At 40.7% G+C, this 22672-nt stretch overlaps 1 protein-coding gene and 1 non-coding gene across 2 annotated transcripts in view; both read left to right on the forward strand.

Annotated features, from left to right (window-relative positions):
* The first annotated feature begins 1631 nt into the window (after positions 1-1631).
* Positions 1632-1703, forward strand: TRNAE-CUC (transfer RNA glutamic acid (anticodon CUC)). Its single transcript has one exon. It is a non-coding gene; the product is annotated as a tRNA-Glu (tRNA).
* Positions 1704-5445: 3742 nt separating this feature from the next.
* The window catches only part of LOC150100796 (LHFPL tetraspan subfamily member 6 protein-like), a 60571-nt gene continuing 43344 nt past the window's right edge, over positions 5446-22672 (forward strand). The window contains exon 1 of the mRNA XM_090401464.1: positions 5446-6937. Coding sequence (XP_090257590.1) covers positions 6553-6937 — 385 coding nt within the window. The 5' untranslated portion in view covers positions 5446-6552. The remainder of the gene's footprint in view (positions 6938-22672) is intronic.

The raw sequence follows: 22672 nt of genomic DNA on the forward strand, positions 1-22672 counted from the left end.
AACTTGGCTCTTGACTCACTATCAGCTACGCTGTTCGGCACTAACTGAAACTGTGTTGACTATTTCTCAGTTTTACGGCTGTCATCACCCTACTTGCGTCATCCTTGGCTTCTAATGAGAGGAAAATCCCTGGTGGGTACAATAAACCCGATATTTGTACGCGCTGTCCTATTTTAGAAGCGTTTTAGTCACTGGAGAGAACTCCACCAATTGGATGGTAGTTGCACGACGATAAAATCCAAAATAAAAGTATATTTGTGTAAACGCACGGAATATTTAGAAATAGTATTTAAGCCTAATCTAATTGCCAAATATCTAGTGCATTCATTAGGTTTTAGAATCGAATAAAGGCAGAGCCATCTACCGAACATTTGAGGAATTACGTTAGACATGAAATTATAATGTTTACTTTTATAAATATTTCTAGAATATCTGTTTAGCATTTTTGAATGCAATGCATACAGAGCCATCTACCGAGCATTTGAGGAATCTTTATTTTGTAAAGTGAATACAAAATAAGGGGAAAAAAATGCGTTTCAGTTGACATTTCACACAATGACATACAAGTTCTTGACTTCCTCCACCAAATACGAACCTAGAAGTGACTGGACGCAATATTAGTCTTGTTTGAGGTATCTCGTATGTTGTTCCATTTTTTGGTTTTTAACAAGGCCTCCGTGTTCTGCATTCCTAATTCTCAAGTGAACGTTGAAGCACTTCTGACATCCTCTTGGAACCGTTCGATCTGTCAAAGAGCCAAACTTTGCTATTTTTCATAAACAAACTCGAACAAATTCCACCCTACAAACACACGCAATGGAGACTGGCAACATGGCGATGAATTATAAATGTGTCTCTGCAAAATTCACATGCAGCTGAGTGATACGGGAATGTTCGCGAAAAAAGTCCGTAGCTCAAATTCCTAAGCGCACTTCTGGCCAACTTTGTCATTCGTAGTTGTCTTGCGCGTTTGCATTCTACAGAGCTGCAGGCGGATCGACCCACGGCTATAAATCAGTCTTAGAGGTTTGCTACTGGAGAATAGATGATAACTGCTGATTCTGTTCATTCATCACACGTGCGCCACCCCCCCACCCCCACGGTAATATATTAAAAAAAAAAAAAAACTTTATGGATGTCCCCCTTTGATGTCACTGTAAACTGCAAGTTTGTTACTACACGAGGTCATAAGAACGTGCTGTTTATTCAAAGATACAAGCGCCCTCTAGTGAAAAAAATTAAAAACGTTATCCTTGTTTTGTAAGGTAATTATGCTTCTTATATAGTGTACTTATTTGGTCCTAAAATCTTCAATAGTCTATTCTTATTAATAAGAAACGAAGATAATCCAAACAAGTAAAGAAACCTGATCAGGGAATACTTGAACTTCTCTAAGTATATTGATAGTCTGTTTAGAATAAGAGCCGATAAATAGAAATTAATTAAACGTCCTAAAGAGTGAATTATCTGACGTCCAGGTCTTTATGTCTGTATATATTTTATTCTCTGTTTATTGATTTTTTTTGTTGGTCACACAAATCAGTATGAAAATAGACAACAGAATTAGCAAAGCTGTGGTATGGTAGGAAGTCAGCTGAATAAATTTATATGGAATGAGAACTGTGTTGTATTCCGGCGTGGTCTAGTGGTTAGGATACCTGGCTCTCACCCAGGAGGCCCGGGTTCGATTCCCGGCGCCGGAAAATAACTTTTTTGCTCAGCCTGGCTGACCGAGTGGTTAGCGTATCCGCTCTCCAATGTCAAGAGGCTGCGGGTTCGAATCCCGTCGTGGGCATGGATGTTTGTGATTGTCTGTGAAAATACTAGTAGTGGTGGGTTGTAGATGGCGTTGGTGTAGCTGCGGTCAATACATTTTAGTCGAGGATAAATTTGCCTACCTTATATGTAGGTTATTCTCAGGAACTTAGATTTTTCGTGTCACACGACATGCAAATTAGCCAGACATGATACAGCCTAGGAGAGTTCGTCGCTGTAGAGTAATCTGAATAGCCAGTTGAAATGAATAAAATTTATATCTGAAAAAAAAAAAAGTACGCATTAAACACGGAAAACAGAGAGCTGCAAGAAACTCGAATGTTTGAAATCAGCGGGGAGGACACCGGTTGCCAAATTTGTTTCGCAGACACTCGAATTCGAAACCCTTATCCATAAAACTCGAAAACTATACCTTAAAAGCCACGAGAGTCATTTTAATCATGACTGCTACTAGTCATGATTAAAATTTATTAACCCCTTAAAATGATCTATAAGTACATTTACGTAATCCCCCCCCCCATTTTTTTCGTGGACATATTTCTGTCTTCGTTGCAAAACCAGACTTTAAACACGACATTTCTACCCAGGTGGCAGCAAAGAAAAAAAATTGAGCAGGTCATTACAGCTTGCTACAGATTACTAATGATAATAGATGGCCCTTACAATAACTCCCCCGTGGGTTACAGATATTCATTTATCGGTCGTCTTTCATAGACGCATGAAAGAACCCTGCAAACACAAACAATCTCGGTCCAACTGAACACCATCATGGATGGTGTATTGGTTTTCTAAATAAGAAAAAATGGGGTTCTATTGTCCCCCGGAGGGTTTTAATACCGGTGAGCAGAGCTCATGTTAATTACGCACAAGCAGATCGCCGTAAAGTTCAGCGAGCCTGTTGTCGCCTTTTTTTTTTATTTTTTTCTTTATTTTTTTAATGTATCCGGGAGAACTGGAACTAAAGCCTACTCTACCTTGTAAATTATTTTTACAGGACAAAGACTTGGGCTCCAACAAGAACTGCAACAAGGGACTGGCAGATTGCCAAATAGAAAGCGTCTGAAGGGTTTTCTGGCCAGTGTAAATCACAAGAAAAGATGTTACGTGGGCCTCGATGGTTTCCTTGTGAACGTCTTCTCTTTACAGGGTGAAGGTCTGGAACAATACGTCAACAAAGTCCAGCTTTTTATTCTTGTTCTTTTCACAGGACCCCGCACTAAGCAGCAGCCTCTTGAAAGGGAGTTGGCGACAATGACTAATTCGCCTAGCACGGCTGTGGTTTTTGAACACCCGTGTGACGTCATTCGGATAAAAATGCAACGGCTTTTGTCTCCTGTTCCCTCACGTGGCGTTCGATACACAAAGGTGAAGAAGGTCTGCTGGCGGGGGGGGGGGGAGAGAAGATCCCGCGCTGTTTAACTTACTAATAGATGGTTTCAGAGGGATGCTCATTATCTCAAAACTGTTGTCTCTCTCCCCTTTCGTAATAATCCGTTCTCTTGTAAGGGTCAAAGGTCGTGATCAGTGTCTAGACGCGTTAATGGCTTCGATCCCGATTTTGAACGTTTCTGTGAAGGCGGATTTAAGTGCAGCATTTCTCACAAGTACGCCAATTATGCAAATAGCCCGTGTGCCGCCATTGCTCTTTATTCATTCTTTCTTTTCGTCCTTAGATAATGCAAAGCAAAAAAAAAAAAAAAAAGTCGCTTTTTTCCCTGTTTTTGAAAGAGCGTTCGATGCGAAACAGATCGAAGTTGATGGTCACTGATGGACGGAGATATCCCCAACAAATTTCAATCAAACTCTTGGGAAATGGTTCACTTTTCACTACTTCTTTAAAATCGTTGGGTATTTTCTTAGAATTGGTTTCTCCAAATAGATTTTTCTTCTTTGTCTTATTGTGAATATAAACAAATCGTTTCCGGAAGAGTTGCTTCTTGAAATATTACAGAAAATCGAATATTTTAACTTCACCGAAGAAGAAGGGATGAACTTTAAGTAATGACTGCATTTTAGCGCCATCTGAAGTTTCAGGAATTATTACAGTCTTACTAATCGAGGCTCGTCACCCTGAAAAAGGCTCAGTGGTTCTGAGCCTTGTTCTCTGCCTCAACATCTCCTAGTGATGTTCCCAATAGAAGAATTTTTCTATTTGGTAAATACTTCCACACTTGATCGATTTAATTTGAATATCCACAAACAGTCTACAATATTTTGTGAAGATTACTTCATAGGAAAAATAGTTTGTACATGCTCAGCGTATTTGAATTTACTAAAGGACCTTTTTTACACCTCCTAAACTAATGTGAAATTTTGTTGCTCGATCGCTTGATGGAATCAAATAACGTGTTGCATACACGAGATGTCTCGGATGCAGTTTGTTCTGTTGGTTGCCGTAATTTTCATCTAATGGAGTGGAGTTTTGTTTCTTGTTTCGGGTGATGATGGGTTGTATGCCACCGTACACAATCAGTGTCAACCTCTGTTTCACGGAATGAATTAACCGCTCTCTCCTTTTTTTTTTTTTTTTTTCATGGTGCACACAATGACCTAACCGTCCGTACTCTCTGGTCTACCAATGCGCTTACGGCTAACGATATCAGGAAAGAAAATGATACCTGTAGGCATCTCCTTGCATTCAAGTCCCTCTTTTTCCAATCTTGGAGGGGGAGAACTATAATTACGGGTGACCTTGAAGTAGAGCCAAAGTCGTAGTATCATGGCTCGAGCGTGCAATGGATGCTGGAGGCAGTTTTTCAGAGGAGGTTATTTGCCGGCTTGAATCTGATTGTGGAGACGTCACGGTCAAAGAAACACCGGAGGCCATGTTAAAGGGGAAAGAAAGAAGTTCTGAGAATAAGATACTCGGGTTTAATGAAAAGATTTCTTTTTTATACGGACATTCCCCGTAGTTCGAGTGATTTATGAAAGATTTTCAAAATTGAAAATCCAGACTTCCCAAACTATGTGAATGTGTGTTACGCCAATTGTTGCTTTTTTGTGTGAAGATTCTTAACGTGATTAAAATATTTCTTTTTAATTTTTAATTCAACTGAAACCACGATCTCGGAGTGACAAACCAGGACAGGCGGTTATGAAATTAATAATAATAATAATAATAATAATAATAATAATAATAATAATAAGGGATTAAGTAATCTCCATCGATTGTAATGTCTAATGATGGCGTTATGATGCACTCTGGAAGAACCACTCTTCTGTTCTTTAATTCTCAGTCAGAGAGAGAGAGAGAGAGAGATCGCTCTAAGTGATATTCTCATCAAGCTATTCCAAGGTATTTAAGACTACGAACAAAAGGCGATGCCCGTTCTGAGAAGGGAGACAAGAACGAGTGGGAGAGCGATTGGACGTTTTTTTTAATCGAATCTCCGAACAGTCGAGTCTGATTACGTCAGCGAATTGAATTCCTCTCGATGGCATTCGTCTTTGAATCGTTTCCTATGTAAACGAAGGCGAGTGTACACTCGAAAAGGATTACGGCTGTCACAAACATTTACGACAGCGTGACAGAGCCGAGAAACGCACCTCTTGGCGAGCCGAAAAGACTCATTCATTGAGTGCGACACGAAAACCAGCGACGTCAGCTACAGGCCCGCTGATGAAGCATATTTCGCCGAAACTGACAGTCGTCAGGAGGCAAGCGCGAGACAGAAAGGTGGGGGGTGGGCGCGTAATTTTGCTTCGTTGACAGAACGGAGAAAGAAACAGTCGTAACCGTTCGGACGCGGCAGACACGTCATCGCAACGTGCAACAGCGGTCAAGACGTATCGAAGAACCGCTCTGACTGTCCCGTGCGATTGTTAGAGCTCGGAGATGTTCGCTTCCCGTCAACCATCCCCGTTCTAACGACTACAGAGAGCGATTTTACGCTAAACCGGGACATTTTCGATTCGCATTTCCCGATCCGACGAAGCGAAAGGACAGCCGTCTCGTCCGAAGTGTGTTTCAATCTCACCCCCCGTACTTGGTTCCCACCGACAGCACAATTCGGGTCAATCTTTCGAGTGCTACGTCGTCCATTATAGAAGCACTTATCCATCGAGTTTCCTTCCTAGCCGATGGTGGCGCTGCCGTCGTTATTTGGATCACGTGGTTCTTGAGAAAAGAGCGGCCTCGGGTCTAAGCTGCAGAAACAGACGGCACTCTGTCGAGTGAGGTGCGCGATACACCGAGGGTTGTCAAGGGCAGCGCTGTGTGCATCGTCCGCGTGTTTGGTTTTTTGTTTTGTTTCGTTTCAGTTTGACACTCAACGTGCTCACGCGAGAAGCACTCGAGCCGCGTGTGGCTTTGATGGCTCGCAGCGAGCGTGCGGGGGGTTCTTCGTGAAGTCTGCGTCGTCTTGACCACACGTGCAACTGCCTAACTCCGACGGCTCGATTGTCCTGTCAGTGTGGAGGAATTTGTTTTCCTCGTTCGGCGCCATCGTATGTGTGTGTGTGTGTGTGTGTGTGTGCGTGCGTGCGGAATTCTTCCATGACCTCGCCAGATCGGCTTTAACGTTTTTGAAAAGTAGTTGCGTGACCACCCTGCCGAAAACAGGAATGTTCTGTCGGATATGAGTGCTGCCATTCGAAGTGAACAACGACGCTTTGTGTTGGGTTCGCATGCAACGCTATAGTACGACCGTGGAAGACGCTTTGGGAGTGAAGTGTCTCTCCTCGTCTGGTGACCTCGTCGGAGAGTGCGGTTCGACTGTTCTCTAGCAAACCACACACACACACGCACGCACGCACACACCTCATCCCTCTCCCATCATGCCTTGTCGGATTACAGCTGCGGGGGCCTTTTGGGCCTTTTTCTCTCTTGTGGCGTCTGTTATGAACTCCGTGGGTTTCTATTTCCCCTTCTGGATGAGGGGATCCTTGACCAATATCACCGAAGTGACCTTTGGCTCCTTCCGACGATGCAATTACCCTCGAGTGACTGAGGACGGTCAGTTGGAGATGGTATACGAATGCGGTCGATACACTACCTTCGCCGACATCCCCAGTGTCTCATGGCAAGTCGTCACGGTAACCGTAGGGTTGGGAGCTGCTACCTCATTTCTGGTAGCCTTTACCGTCCTGGCTTCGTGCTGCGTTTCGGATGTCTTAACATCTTCGACGGCGAGAGTCCTCGGACTAATTCAGATGGCTGCAGGTGAGTACCAGATTCCTCCTCTGCCGACTTTGTGTCTCTAGGGAGGGTGCGTAACACGAAATGAATTTATTTGATCATTCTGTTCAATAGAACCTAAGAGATTTTACCTGACTATCAGATGGACTATTTGTCCATCTGATAGTCAGGTAAAATCTTTGATTGTCTACCCAACTTAGTGGTCCAAATTCATTACAAAATGTGTACGTTATTAATGTCATGAGCTCTGTCTGAGCAGCGTTTAGTGTAACTGGGATACACCAGTCATCCATCAACCAAATTTCGACTTCCGGAAACATTTATTAAAAACATCGGAACTAAACGACTGTGCTGTCGTTTTCCGGACCATGACTTCTCCTTTAATTAAGCAAGTGGTAGTTAAAATACAGAATGAAAAAGGAACTACAAGAGCAGCAAATGTTATTGTTGCTGAGGTGTGGATTAGGTGCTGCTTCCTAGTTGGAAAACTTAGATTTGTGTCCAATCATAGCACGTGAACTATTGTTGTGATTGACGATCATTTCTTAAAACGCAGTCTAAAGTTTTAGACCATCGCTTGGTTAGGATTTTTCTACAAAGCGTGAAAAGTCGTCATAAATCTCGAAGGTATTTGCTGCAAGACAAACCCGAACAGCTGTGCCGCTAGAGACATATTAGGTGACCTTGAAGGATTTTGCGACGAATGTTGTAAACATTACAAGATTTCGCTGCAGACGGTGGCTTATCTGGGAATCTGGTGACATAAAAAAGTCACTTTTGCTGCTTTCTTTACTAATAAGAAAAATATTTATACTTGTGTATGGTGTTTCCTTTACTTCGGAGTTTAAGAAGATTTTTCTATCCAAGCGGCTTGAAAATCGCATACAAAATTAAAATATTTATTTTTTTATTAATTAACTGAAAATTCGCCATGTTATTTCTGATTTCATGAAGTTGGTTTGTATTGTCGTTCCACATGGATCCTTTCTTATACCTTAATTACAGAAGTTCTATTAATGTATAAGCTGCTAATCGATGATAAAATTCCTACACTCTATCTATCTATTAGCGGTTCACGTAATTGCCTTATATTTAATCCGCAACATGCGCTCTCTTTGTCTATCAAACCACTTTCTCTGCGCATCTAATTCAATACGATGATTTTACTGTGCAGGAAACGAATACCTCATCGAAAACAGATTAAGGAACAGTCAACTGGTCAGAGAAGCAATGCGTCAATCCTATGCAGCCAACGAGTAAGCTAAAAGTGTAGTTATCTCTGTGGTCTTCGGATCCTTATTACAATTTGACTTGTTCCCGTATCGATGTGGTGTGCAAGCTGTTGATTCTCTGTTATGGCAACATGTGAAACAGGAAGGTTGCGCCTCTAAAAGTCATGATGGACAAAGTTACACATGGTCCTCCTCTGAAGTCATGATGGACCAAGGGTTGCCATTGCTTAGTTCTGTGCGTGAGTATAAAATTAATTAGCGAATGATTCGGACAGCTCGTAAATGTAGAACAGAACGAAATCCAAAAGCTGTTTTACAAATTCGTCGTTAACTGCACAATTGCCGATGTCATCTGTATCGTCAATCAGCACCTGTTTCCCCATCAACGGACACATCAAAAATCCCAACGGTATTCTTCAAGTTTAAAATGAAAATTAAATCCACTTGTTTTGCCTGTTCCTGGAAACTATAACGATAATCAGTATATAAAATCATCGCACCAAAGTTTAGCTGTGCTACACAGCTGATTACGATTCTGATACCTCGACGTTTACATGTCCGTTATACTCAACTGAAAGAAGGAAGAAATATCTCTCTTTCGGGTTCATTTTCCATTCGCAATACATAATGTTATGTTGTGGGCATATCTGTTGGTTTCTGATAAAGTGCTCTTTGTTTTCATTAAGGAGGAGGGATAATAAAAAAAAGACTATTTGTACGACAATCACGTGATACAATTTCCTTTTAAGCATAACATGATTCAGACTCATGGAAGGTTCTCCGGATTCGATTAAGAAGCAGTTCCGTCATTCGAGTGTGTCCACTTGAGGACCCATAAGGAAGCAACGTCGAACGTTCTGGTTGACGGAACGAGGTATAATCTTTCGTTACACCATCGGTCTTAGCAGTCTAGTTTTGTTTTAAAAGTCGACCTTGAGCTCTTTTCCTTGACGTGTGATTAAGTAGAGAAAATCGCCGAACATCAATGGAAACGTCCACCAGTAGTCAAACGCTGTGAAACAAAACATCTTTTGTTCAGCGTCTTCTCACCAGCGAAACATTGTCGACAAACACAAAAATGGTCAAAGGGTCGTGCAACTTCCAAAGAGTGCTTTTCATTATGCAAGTCAGTCTGCGGTACCAGAATCAGGTAAGAGAACGAGTAGGGATCGCGAACATAATCTGTTGCCTGACTAAAGGGGAGTGAATAACAATGAGAAGAGAGGATGTTCATCAATAAACAAAATTAATGCACGTTTTTACCGATCATAACGTGAGCTGAGAATGGGATTACAATTATGATTAGCACAGCACACAATAGAACTCATCAGTAGCGTGTCCACCCATCTTTGTGTAGTACAAAGAACGCTTCGACATTCGAATCCCTATCATTCCATCTCTTCTAGGGAAAAATGGGGGTTCGAATCCCGCTCTTTTCAGCTGATTGTGAGTTATCCGGTCTCATACGAATCAGCAGAATTTTCTTCTCTGAAAAACGTATGTTTTTCATTCAACAAAATAGTCAAACCAGCCGGCGAACACACTCACTTAAAAGACTGCGGTTTTGGTGAGAATAATTACAACTAGCCCATCTCAACTACACTTTCCCCGAATAAATCTCCAAACTTCACCTCCTCTGGGTTAAAGATATTTTATTGACATTATTTTCAATCACTACGACCAGAATTGTGCTTTCTTACACTTTGCATTTGAGAAATATCCTAACAGAAAAGGGAATTGGTGGTGTCAGACATCTTCACCGAATGATACTGTGTGCATTTTTTCCTTCCCTCTTTCTTTTTTTTCCCCCTCTGCTATGCCATTATAATGCGATCATTGGATAGTCCTGAGAGTGAAGCCAGACAACGCGAAAATGACTTTGTGGTGCGCTCTAGGGTTGTTTATTTGACCTGGCTGGTTGCTGACATGTGTTAACGACTACGGTTTGAAATGTGAGCAATGTTTTTCTAGGACGGTGAAATTTATCTGTTAATATGTTTACCGTCCGTACGAAGAACGCCGGAAGGTTAATAAGATCTCTTGGCTTCACTTTCTGGTTTCCTCACTTAGCCGTCAGGGATAATTACTTAAAGTGTCAGCACTTTGCAGCATCCTCCCACGCAAAATATCCGTCACTAAAAATCTATTTCTTTAGTCTCACTCCCCTCGTCTTGCTTTTCTTTTTTGACACACACACACACGCCGTATTTTGTGGAAAAGACGAGACAATACTTTTCTTACAATCCCATACACTATTCTACGTCGGAATTAAATTGATACTTTAGGAAACCAACCCTCCAACTCCCCTCCGATGTAACTGACGCCCAGTCTCAGAGGACCTTTCGTCGCCCTTCACTTACACAATGGACGTAAAACGAGGCAAAATAAGGTCGCCTTCTACTTGTAAAAAGACTGGAATTTTTTTTTCTGCAGTAAGAATACAGAAAAATTGAATGGCTTTTCGTTAAAAAAAAAAAAAAAAAATGGAATTCTCAAAGAATGTGAAAAGAAATGAGGTGACCTACTTGGGAAGTTAGAAGCACACCTTTGGGAATTAAAATGTTTCACAGTTGGTTAAAGTAGAACATTTGGTGTAGTTTGAGGTAGGTAGGACAGTGTAAGTGGTAGAGTACGACAAGTGCTGGTACTGTCTTCTGTTGTCACACTAGATGGCGTGGAGAGATGAAATAGCATTAGGAGATTTTAAATTGGGTGGTAAGAGGAAGAAAAGTTCCACTAGATGATTGACTCGACTATGTTCTTGGAAAGTAGATGCTTGCGAACAAAAAGAGTAAATCTTGGTTTCAAACCATCCGAAGTTCTTCCCACAATTCCAGTGTTTAAGAAGGGGCTATGCCGAGTCTGATAGCTTTGGACAAGAGCGATTTCTGTCACACTTGTATACGTAAAGATGAATGTGGTTGGTTTTTATTTTAAAAGAGGTTTTCCCCTCTCGAACACATCGTTAATTGACAGTAGGGTTTGAAAACATCTTTAGAGTAAGTCTCAACTAAAATGCGAACACAATGACTGCTTTATTCAAAAGACATTGCAGTGTATGTCTTACATATTTTCTGTCGGAGCATTTTTGTAGGCTACAGAAAGCGAGGCGTTCACTGCGAATCGCCTCCGAAGCGACTCCCGCCCACTATTTTCATAAGTGGACATTTCACTGTCAACCCACACTAAAGGTCTTTTTTTTTTGTTGTTGTTCTTATTTTCGAACAAGAGCGCTTATTACGTAACACAAGGTCTTCCGTTAGGGTGTGTAGCCTCGTGCTCCTTAACAAATTAGCAATCCTTTGGAACCTCTACGCCCTTTCCCTTTTATTAAATTGTCTTTAATCCACCCATCGGAGAAGTTTTTTTTTTTCATCGTTAATTATAATGTGTGAATGTTCGTCAACCCTTCACGGTTTGTGTGTAATTACGAAGCCTTTTTGTGACAGTCAAATCCATTATTGTTTCAACTCCTCAGAGCGGGAATAGAATCGACTACTCCAAGTAGCAAAGTGATGGTACACCTGGTGAAGATGAACTCGCGATATTTCACCGTCAAATGCCGTGAGTTCAACAGGCAAGTGATGCTTTAGTTCAGTAGTGTTGCTAGAGATCATGCTCCGACGAGCGAAATGGGTGATTAAATTAATTACAGTTGATGATATAACTGACTAACGTCATTTGGAAGGTGGAGCGATGCCATGAAAGATCGTCAGAGGACACTTTCCTATCAGAATACAAACCTGAACTTGGCAAGGTTCCTTATTTGTTATTTTTGGGGTGAAAGATAAAACGCTAAAAATTATAGATAGCTTTGAAACGGGAAGGAAAAATGGAAGTCAGTCTTTTCCGGCAAGAAGTTAATTACGTTATAAATTTCTGACTGCAGAAAGTGATAATGCTATTTTGGTTTACGACTTAGTTAAGTCAGAAGCTAAAATCTGTTCTCTGGAGATCAAACACGGACTAGTTACGTGAGGCTTCCCGCATCATCGGTGGTTGTTACACCAAACATGTGTATGTGTGTGGAGGGGGGGGGGGGTATGATCCTGAAACTAGAACTGGTTTTCCTAATTCATGCAGTCCCCTACGTAGCACAATCGCTAGGATATCACAACACAACATGAAAGAAATTCGAAACGACTTTTCAAATGAAGGTGCGCAATTCAGTCTCATACAGAAATGGAGGATTATCTTACTTGAAACTCTTTTTTCCCCTGTCTCTCAAACAGTTAAACCGACCAGAAGAACACACGCAATTTACAGACATAATATCTGGCCTTAAAGATTTAATTTCTGGGGTTGCTGTTCTAACCGTCAGTCAACAAATTGATGCCACGACTTCCCGTGAAATGGCAATTATGCTTTATTCATTTCCATCTACTTGGGGAAAGGCAACACATCAGGAATGAACAAGTGACGTAGGAGGAGATTTTTGTTAATTGTGTGGTTCGTTCTTCAGTCTTTCCCTTTGAGCGATATTCTCTTCGCCTCCTGTGGAGATTATAAGAATGTTATGACGAGCTTGAAAACAAGATTTCAAGTTGAGAAGAATATTTGGGGAGAAATAAAAAGAACTCGAGTGTTTCTGAAAAATAGACAGTCGCGGGTGTTCACGATCTTAACTTCTGAAATAGTGTTATTGCGCATGTGCAATATATCCAGAAGCCACGTGACGTTCAGGTAAGTTCGTACTCTGCAGTTTGTTTATCAATGATGATGTTAATATTAATATAAGAATTATCGTAAGACAGTACAGAGTTTTATAAGCTGTTTTTGCTTCGACATTATCGCCAATGGCTTACGTCTAGTAAATAAGTTTAACTCGGGAATGCTCTCCATTGAAGTCAAAACACTTGAATTTGCAGAAAACATATGGACTATCCCTGGAGGCAATCGTGTTTCCTTTGTGTTGATATCGATCAAGTCTGCAAAATTCTGAAATGATAAAGGTTCCGGGAACAAATTCATGAATTTCTTTCTCTCGAAATAACATCTGGAATGTTCTTAAGCAGGAATTTTTTATGCCATGTTAGAGCAGTCGTCTCACTCGTGCACTGATTTAGAATCGAAGCGAGTTATAAGCTGATCCCGCAACTTTCTGGTGACATTTCGGAATTAAAAAGAGTTTCCTAAACGTATTGAGTAACAAAAAGATCTTAATGTAGGCCGTGAAAATCACATTAAACAAAGAAAAAGACTCACTTACGAAAATAAATCGTAAGGTGCAAAATAACTTGAAAGAAAAAAAGGCATTCAGAAGTGTCTCAAGGGATGTTACTGGGGTCAAAGTCAATATACAGCACTGTTACCGATATTTTTTACTCTTCCATAATTACCCCCCCCCATCAGCAACTTTCTCCATTACAAGTAATTATTTGTCCAAAAAAAAAAAGGAGCAATGGGAAGTGACTTCCGTTGTACGTCCCTTGGTAACACGTACACAGAGAATGCTACGGCAACTAACAATGCCACGGGACTCTTGACGAGAAAATAAAGACAGGCTATAACAGCAGTTGCAAGGTTCCGCGCTACTGATCACACGACCTAGGGTACGAAGGGCCTCCTAATTGAGGAAGATCGCAAAAGAAATGGCTTTAAAGTGACCCTTAAGAGATCTCTATCCCCTAACTTTACTTTGGAGTTCAAGTCTCGGAGCATAAGAAAATAAGGGATGAACCCCTGTTTGAAGACACTTTTGTGTGTTTATTAAAATCTTGCCTTTTAGAAATTTTGTTTGGATCTTCTTATAACTGCTGATCTTGTCTTGTAAAGCTATGGATCTGCGTACTTCCTATTTGGGTGTTTAGAAGTGAGCTGCAAGTAACTGGTCGAAAACCTGTTTCTTGAACTGTATTAGTGTTCACATCTTTTATTAAACGTGAACGTCTGTTAATACTACCTGAAAAATGAAGAAAACTAAATTATTCTTTCACGGAAATGCGAGTTAAACTGAGACACTTGCAATTGCAGTGATGTGAGTTTGCTTCTTTTATTTTCGCGAGGAGCTGGTACGTCACCCAATGAAAATGGAGAATTTTTTGCGTTGCTTGTGATTGGTGCCACGGGCTTTGTTTCTATACACTTCTTCGACTGTGTGAACAGGCTATAGTTTGCAACTCATCATTCCTCGCTTCCGAGAGAAATATATGATTGGAAGAAACAAATCATTCGCTAGAAAGCACCTAGAAATAGGATGATGCTTAGTATGTTAATATAGATTAATCTAACAAAAAGAAAATTCGTTCGCTGTAAAATGCAGTGGAAAGAAATTGCAAAGTTATTTCAAATCTTCATCAATGCCTGTAATCCAACACCCCTTCAAAGGACGCCCCTTGTTTGAGTACGGTTTTAGTCAGGCTGGATCTGTTTTATCCAGTTTACAAATTTGTCTGCAGGTACTGGGATGCTCAGATTTCATATTAGGCAACTAACTTTATGGAAGGGTATCCTGTATTTGTCAAATGCGTGTCCACTTTCTGTAAGCTACTAAGTTAAGCATGTACAAATCGTACATGTTTAATCGTACAATTTAATAGTAGATCGTACAAAAACCAAAGTTAAACATGTACAAATCGATTTCCGAAAAACCAATCACAGAATTTTCCCAAGCCACTTCAAGCCTCGTATAAGCAGAGTAGCGTCACACCGGACGATGAAAGACATTAATCAGTGTGGGATTCGAACCCATCGTCTACATGGAGGAGAGCGGGAGAGAAAAATACAGTAGCGAACAAATTAATCTGAGTACTCACATTTTAAAGAAAATTTTTCATTTCGCAAGAAAATAAGTGCAAAATAAACTTCAACTTTACCTAATAATTTATTTGTGCTGCTGCGTTCCTAATAAGTTCAATAATTCGCTTAGGCATGGGCTCTACCAACTCAGAACACATTTTTCTTATTTCTGCATCTCGAAACCATACTTTTATAATGGATTGGATTAAGTTATCGTTTGTATCACAATTTAATCTTCCAAATCTCTTTTCACTATGGCCCACAAATTTTCTATTGAGTTAATGCCAGGAGAGCTACCTGGCCACTGAAGCAATTGGACGTTGTGAATTTTGAGGAACTCTTTCACTTTTTCCGAAGTGCAGCATGGAGCGAGATATTGTTAGAAGATTTGTCTTTTTGGATCTGTGAGACCACTTCCTTCTATATTTTTGATGTATTGGTCGCTTTTCATCACACCGTCAACAAACAGAAGTGATCCTGGACCATCATGTGTAAAACAACCCCCAAAACACCTTTTTAGGAGAAGCTTGCTGAAAGTAGGTGGGAGAAATCTTTTCAGCCGCTGATTTGTGAACATAGGGTACTCGCATTCCATGGAGAAAGAAAAGACTCTCATCCAAGAATAGAAATTTCTTCCACTTTTCAACAGTCCAATCTTTGTACACTTTTGCTCATTGGAGCTGCTTTTTCTACATAGCCTTCATCAACAGTTGTTTCGTTTTTGGTCTGTGGGCAATCTTCTACGGACTGTCATGTCAAAAGCATTAATCCCACTAGCTGCCAAGTCTCGATTTAAGTCTACATCAAACAATCTTGGATTCATTTTGATTTTCCTAACTAGTAAACTATCTTGAGTAAGTGTAGTTTTCATTTTTCGCCCATATTTTTCTTTTCTTCCTAAACCTCTAAAATCGCATTAACAGTATCCAAACCAACACCACACTATTCTCTGCTTCATTACACACGAATCTTTCTAATAGAGTAATACTGTAGTCACAGTTAGTCAGTTGATCTCAAGTGGTTGTTTTGCCTAATTCCTGATATACGCAGTGACCTTTAAAACATTTCAAAACAATGTTAGTTGGCGCCACAATATAACAAATAAATATAGCCGAATTTGACCTAGCGATTGGACTTTTTGTATTAAGTTTTCATATGTATCATACGTTTATTTATACGTTTATTTACCAGAATATTTGAACAAGAAGTCTGCCGAAAAAAGCAAGCTTCTATTGACAGCTTAGTTCTTAAAAGAACTGGGCGATGGACTGAGTCCTTGACTCTTTATCCCGTCATCTGAACGAAGTAAATCTGTGTGGATGAGATGTTATTTAGCTAAAAAGCTAGTCATGGCTGGGTAACTGCAATAGCCGAGCCTCAGTTAAAACTTCATTGGCTACAGCATTGCCATTTGTTACCTGAAAGTCCTAAAAAGGACTTTTGACACTTTAGTGTTATTTTAATCTCTTAAATATTTTAATATCTTTATTAATTTATGGTGAAATTTAAAAAGTAGTGTTTTTTCTTTTACTCTATTTGAATATTAGGAAATATAAATAAATTTTAAATTTAAATTCAATTTCAATGTTATTTTATATAAAAATTAAAATTTTAAGTTAATTTAAAAATACATTTCAAATAATCAATTTTATCGTTTGCCTTAAACAGGAATATGCATTATTGAATTATGCCGTATTATTCTTTATTACTTTTTTGTTATCCAATCCTGTATAAAAATAAGTCTTAAATAAAATAATTTGTTAAATGTTCGTAGAGTAAAAACTTCTGCGTTTATTTTATACGTGCTATCATTAATAGTAATAACCACGAGCATCAACTTAACTATCTTGATTTCGTTATTACAAGTTTTGCATCGATTCCAGAAATATTAAATTTGCTTCGAGTGCGTGCTTTAAAAATATTCATCGTTGCAATGAACTCAGTCAAATTCAAATTTTTGAAATGTATTTTTTAATTAATTTAAAATTTTAATTTTTATAAAATTATATTGAAATTGAATTTACATTTATATTTTAGTTTATATTTTATAATATTTATGCTGGCTAAAGAAAAAAAATGACTTTTTTTAAATTTCACCATAAATTAATAAAGATATTAGTATATTTAAAAGAGGAGATGAATCACTCGACCGTGTGGTCATGGGATGAATGAATCAATCGACCGTGAGATGCGGCGACTGATTTATTCAATCCAAAATCCAATACCCTTGGAGGGTAATGGATAATGGATGGCAATGCTGTAGCCAATGAAGTTCTAACTGAGGCACGACTATATTGCTGTTACCCTCCTGCCATGATTAGAGCTTCAATTGCTCAATAACACCTTACCATACACTGTCCTCTACAGATAGCGGGGAAGATGAAAAGCATTCTTGCTTCGCCCCTTTAAGCCAGTCCTTATAAGGACTCGACCGTGTGAGTGGCTTCCGGATGAAATGCAAATGGCGGCTCGCGTATTAGTTCAGTGCGATAGTTTTGAATGATAAATGATATATATATAGAGGTAAGTGTTCTTCATTTTCTGAGGTTTTTAAGGTGAAATATTTGCTACCGATGCTGGTAGATCGATTTGATCTACGGGATATATATATATATATATATATATATATATATAGAGAGAGAGAGAGAGAGAGAGAGAGTAACATTTTATTGCTGGTAGACACCTAAGAGTGTCTACGGGATTTGCTAGTGGACCCTCAAAAGTCCACAGGATTGTCTTTGCCTGCTCGGGGCACCTGAGGGATCTCTACTCTTTCTCCATCTGTGTCTCAACACATTTTAAATTCTTGAAATGGCAAAACTTCTGAATGAGACCAAATTCGAAGAAGTTTACAGGGAATTCCTCAGACTGGGAAAGCTACTGAGTGATAATTGGCCGGGAAAAGTTAAACTGTATGACACGTTTCCCCCCGAATGTGTCTCAGACGCTGTCGCTGAAGATCATTTAGAGTCGATGCCTTCTACTCCTTCAGACTTTGTAGAAGTGCGTGCTCGCAAAAAGCGAAGAACAACAGAAGAACCGCACAATGACAATACTGTAATGGAACAGGATTCTCAGGGTTCGGACGCCGCTACTTCTCCCAAAGAAAAGGTGCCTCCGGTCATCCTTAGAGAAAAACAAAAGTGGGCAGCTTTACGATCCACAATGTCCAATCTGCATATTGGCTTCATTAAGGCCAAAAACATGGATGAAGGCATAAAGATCCAGCCAGCAACAGTGACAGACTATAGAAGGTTGACCAAGGAACTGGACGACAGAGGCATCCAGTATCATACCTTTGCGCTCAGTTCGGAAAAAAATTTAAAAGTAGTCCTTCGTGGTGTCTGTGAAGACATTGACACAGCAGAAATCGCTGCTGACCTAAATTCTCAGGATCTGCCACCAGTCAAGGTCAGCGGAATGTACAAAACAGACAAAACTCTCATGCCATTAGTCCTGGTTGAGATTCACAAAATATATAAGGATATCCACAACTTAAAAACAGTCTGTGGTCTCATCGTCACACCGGAACCACTCCGTAAAAGATCATCTTCTGGGCAGTGCCACAGGTGCCAAAAGTTTGGCCATGCCCAGAATCTATGCAGAGCAGAATATAGATGTTTAAAATGTGGAGACAGCCACCCAACCAATACCTGCACTAAGCCAAGGACCACCTCGGCCAAATGTGCCAACTGCAGTGGCCCTCATCCGGCGAACTACAAAGGATGTACTCAACACCCAAAGAACAGACGGATGGAGGCAATCAGTCAGCCCTCCTCCTACAGTACAAGAACACCAGCGGCCCAGACATCAAAACCGGAGACTCAGCGGCCACAGTCGGAGACCTCCAACCAAAAGCAAACAAGAAGTTATGCCGATGTGACCCGTACAATTAGGCCAATTCCAGAGCAAAATCAACCAAGAGCACCTAAAAACCTAACAGCTATTATCACGGCCTCACTAGCAAACATGCTACAAAATTTTAGCCTATCAAACCCTACTGAAACCTCCACTAAAAGATTTCTTCGTGAAACACAGGTCATCCTCACAGCTCTCATAAATGAATAGTAACAAACTCATTCCAGCATCTCTTCAAATAGTTGCTTGGAACGCAAATGGCCTCAAAAACAAAGTCCTGGAACTCCGTGCCTTCACATCTAGGTATCAGCCAGATGTTATTCTAATCAGTGAAACTCATCTAAGACCCTCAGACAATCCTACAATAAGGGGCTATCACCTATGCAGAAATGACAGACTACTCTACAGAGGCGGTGGCACTGCCATCTTCATTAAAAACTACATTAAGCACCACTCTGTGAGCATTCCTTCAACCACTAACCTTGAGATCACAGGAGTGGAAGTAGTCACCAGCTCCACTGGCAAACTGAAAATCTACTCAGCTTACAACCCTCCCCAAAAATTTCTACTTCACTCTGATCTAAATGCCATCTTAGGCATCAGAGGGCCCACCATTATTGCCGGGGATCTGAATTCCAAGCATCCTGCGTGGAATTGTTCAACTACAAACAAGAATGGTTGCATCCTTTTCAATTACTTAGGATCAAGCAATGCTGTTGTGGCAGGCCCCACCGAACCAACTCATCTCAGTACGTTCGGCACTGCTGACATCCTGGATATAGCTATCCTGCAGGATATTAAACTTCAGTACAGTATCATATCTATGGATGAACTATCATCCGATCACAATCCAATTCTACTACAGCTGGGAAATCAAGAATTCCTGTGTCCTCCTTCTCACTCCTACATTGTATGGGAAAGACTGTCAGCAGCACTCAAGGATTATATTGGACCTGTTCCTCACATACGCACAAAAGAAGAAGTAGAAACTGCAGTTACAAATCTCCCACAACAAATTAATTCTGCTATAAAGGTAGCTTCCTCCTACAAATCTGCCCGCAAGCCAGATCGTTTGCCTGAAGACATCATGAACTTAATCAGAGACAAAAACAGAGCTCGAAAAAGATTCCGTAACACGTGTGCACCACAAGATAAAACAAATCTAAACAGACTAAATGGGGCAGTAAGAGATGCACTGAAAGCTCATAGAGACTCTGTATGGGATGAAAAGTTATCCTCCATTTCACCTAGTGATCACTCCATCTGGGGACTACTGAAAATACCAAAAACAAAGGCAGATCCCTTCCCCCAATATTAACTGATCAGGGCCTTGCTCACACAGATGTGGACAAAGCAGAGGTTATAGCGCACAGCTTGGAAGAGCAATGCAGGCCTTCGTATGGAAACCTTGACTTTGACCACATACATAAGATTCACAGCAAGGTCAGACACTCACTCAAACTTCCTATCACCAGCACTGACCATATTGCATCAACATCACCTGCTGAGATATATGACATTATTAAAACTTTAAAGAACAAAAAAGCTCCTGGACCAGACGGCATTACTAATCGTGTGATTAAACTTCTGCCCCGAAGGGCAGTAGTGTACCTGACCAGTATAATAAATGCAATTTTAAGATTTCACTATTTTCCTTCCACCTGGAAACTGGCTGACGTAATTCCCATACATAAGCCAGGCAAAGACTCACACCTACCCCAAAATTATCGTCCAATCAGTCTCATCTCAAATCTGGGTAAGGTTGCAGAGAAAGTCATCCTCTTACGACTTCAGACCTCAATAAATGACCTAAACATCCTTCCAAAAGAACAGTTTGGTTTTAGGCAACACCATAGTACTACCCAGCAAATCCACAGAATTGTTGAATACATCACAACCAGCTACAACTGGCGCCAGTGCACAGGCGCTGTTTTCCTAGACTTATCCAAAGCATTTGACAAAATCTGGCATTTTGGACTCCTGCACAAGCTTATCTCAAGCGGCATCTCACCTAAAATGGTTCATTTAATCCACTCATATCTTCAAAATAGATCAATGCAAGTAAAAATCAACGGTTCTACATCCTCCCAGCGCCATATCTTTGCTGGAGTGCCGCAGGGATCTCTACTGGCTCCATTACTGTTCTCTATATACATGTCAGACATCCCGCACAATCCGATGACTTCCATTTTGGCCCTATATGCGGACGATACGGCAATACTAACCAGATCTCTCAGACCCCTTTTCATTACCAGAAAGCTTCAAGAAAACATTCTAAAGCTGGAGGGTTGGTTCTCTAAGTGGAGATTGGAAGTCAACCCCCAGAAAAGCTCAGCCGTTCTTTTCTCAAAAAGGCCAATGTCTCCTGTAGGAGATTTGTTACTATTCAATACTAAAATTCCCTGGCAGTCAGAAACAAATTACCTGGGTGTAATTCTCGACAAAAAGCTATCTTTCAATCAACACACCAAGACTGCATGCACAAAGGCATCCATAGCACAGATCTATCCGCTAATTAATAGAAATAGCAAGCTCAGCAACAGAATCAAATTGCAACTATACCAGATGACAATTCGTCCTATAATCACCTATGCCTCTCCGGCCTGGAGCCACACCTCTAATGCTAACATCATCAAAATACAGCGAGTGCAGAACAAGTGCCTGAGAATGATTTTGAACGCCCCGTGGTATGTTAGAAACATTCAACTCCACAGAGACACAAATATTCCCTATATTTTCTCTTTTCTACGATCCTTAGCCACCAAGTTTTTCCTGAAGACGTCCACACATCCCAACGATTTGGTTCAACAAGCTACAGCATACTATCCAACGGACATATTCAAATATAGAAGACCAAAAGCTATATTGGCCTCCTTTAGTGATGCATAATCTCCATGCCCAATCAGGGGGAGCATTCTGCTCATAAATTTTACCTTCACTGTAACCACAACAGATAGCGGGGAATATGAAAAGCATCTTGCTTCACCCCTAAAGACATAATTGTCAATTGTCAATTGTCGACCGTGTGATGCGGTGATTGATTTTATATGAGATGCCCAAATAGGGTAACGGATGGCAATGCTGAACCAATGAAGTTTAACTGAGGTTCGGCTGTTGCTGTTATCCTGGGTTAATGAGTTCGCTCTCTTAGGTTTTGCCCTAAGGGAGCAATTGAGTCTCCGGGGAAAGTGTTCTCCGGCACGGCCCGCTGAGGGGTACTTGCCGGTGAATTATTTTCTTCGGAATGAGCGGTTCTGCTCGGTGGTCGAGTTTCACTGAGTAGAACCAACGCGGAGATTTGGAAGGTCTTTCGCCCACGAATGAGTGGCCTAGAGATCGTCCGATATTTTTGAGATATCACCTTTACTTAAACATACGGTGATTGATTTTATATGAGATGCCCATGAAGGGTAACGGATGGCAATGCTGAACCAATGAAGTTTAACTGAGGTTCGGCTGTTGCTGTTACCCCCTTGGATAATGAGTTTCGAGAGTTTGCTCTCTTGAGGTTTTTGCCTTAAGGGAGCAATTTGAGTCTCCGGACTTTGTCGGTGAATTATTTTCTTCGGAATTTGAGCGGTTCTGCTCGGTGGTCGGGGAGCCCGTCACTGAGTGGAACCGACGCTGAGATATGGACGGTCTTTCGCCCACTATGGAGTGGCCTAGAGATCGTCCGATTTTTTGAGATATCACCTTTACTTAAACAGTCGGGGATTGATTCATTCAATCCAATACCCTTGGAGGGTAATGGATGGCAATGCTGTAGCTAATGAAGTTCTAACTGAGGCTCGGCTATTGCTGTTACCCTCCTGCCATGATCAGAGCTTTAATAGCTCAATAACACCTTATCCCTACACTGTCCTCTACAGATAACGGGGAAGATGAAAAGCATTCTTGCTTCGCCCCTTTAAGCCAGTCCTTTTAAGGACCT

The sequence above is a fragment of the Typopeltis vanoorti genome, chromosome 12 (assembly GCF_054136105.1).
Source record: "Typopeltis vanoorti isolate ZY-2024b chromosome 12, IOZ_Tvanoo_1.0, whole genome shotgun sequence".
Taxonomy (NCBI): Eukaryota; Metazoa; Arthropoda; class Arachnida; order Uropygi; family Thelyphonidae; genus Typopeltis; species Typopeltis vanoorti.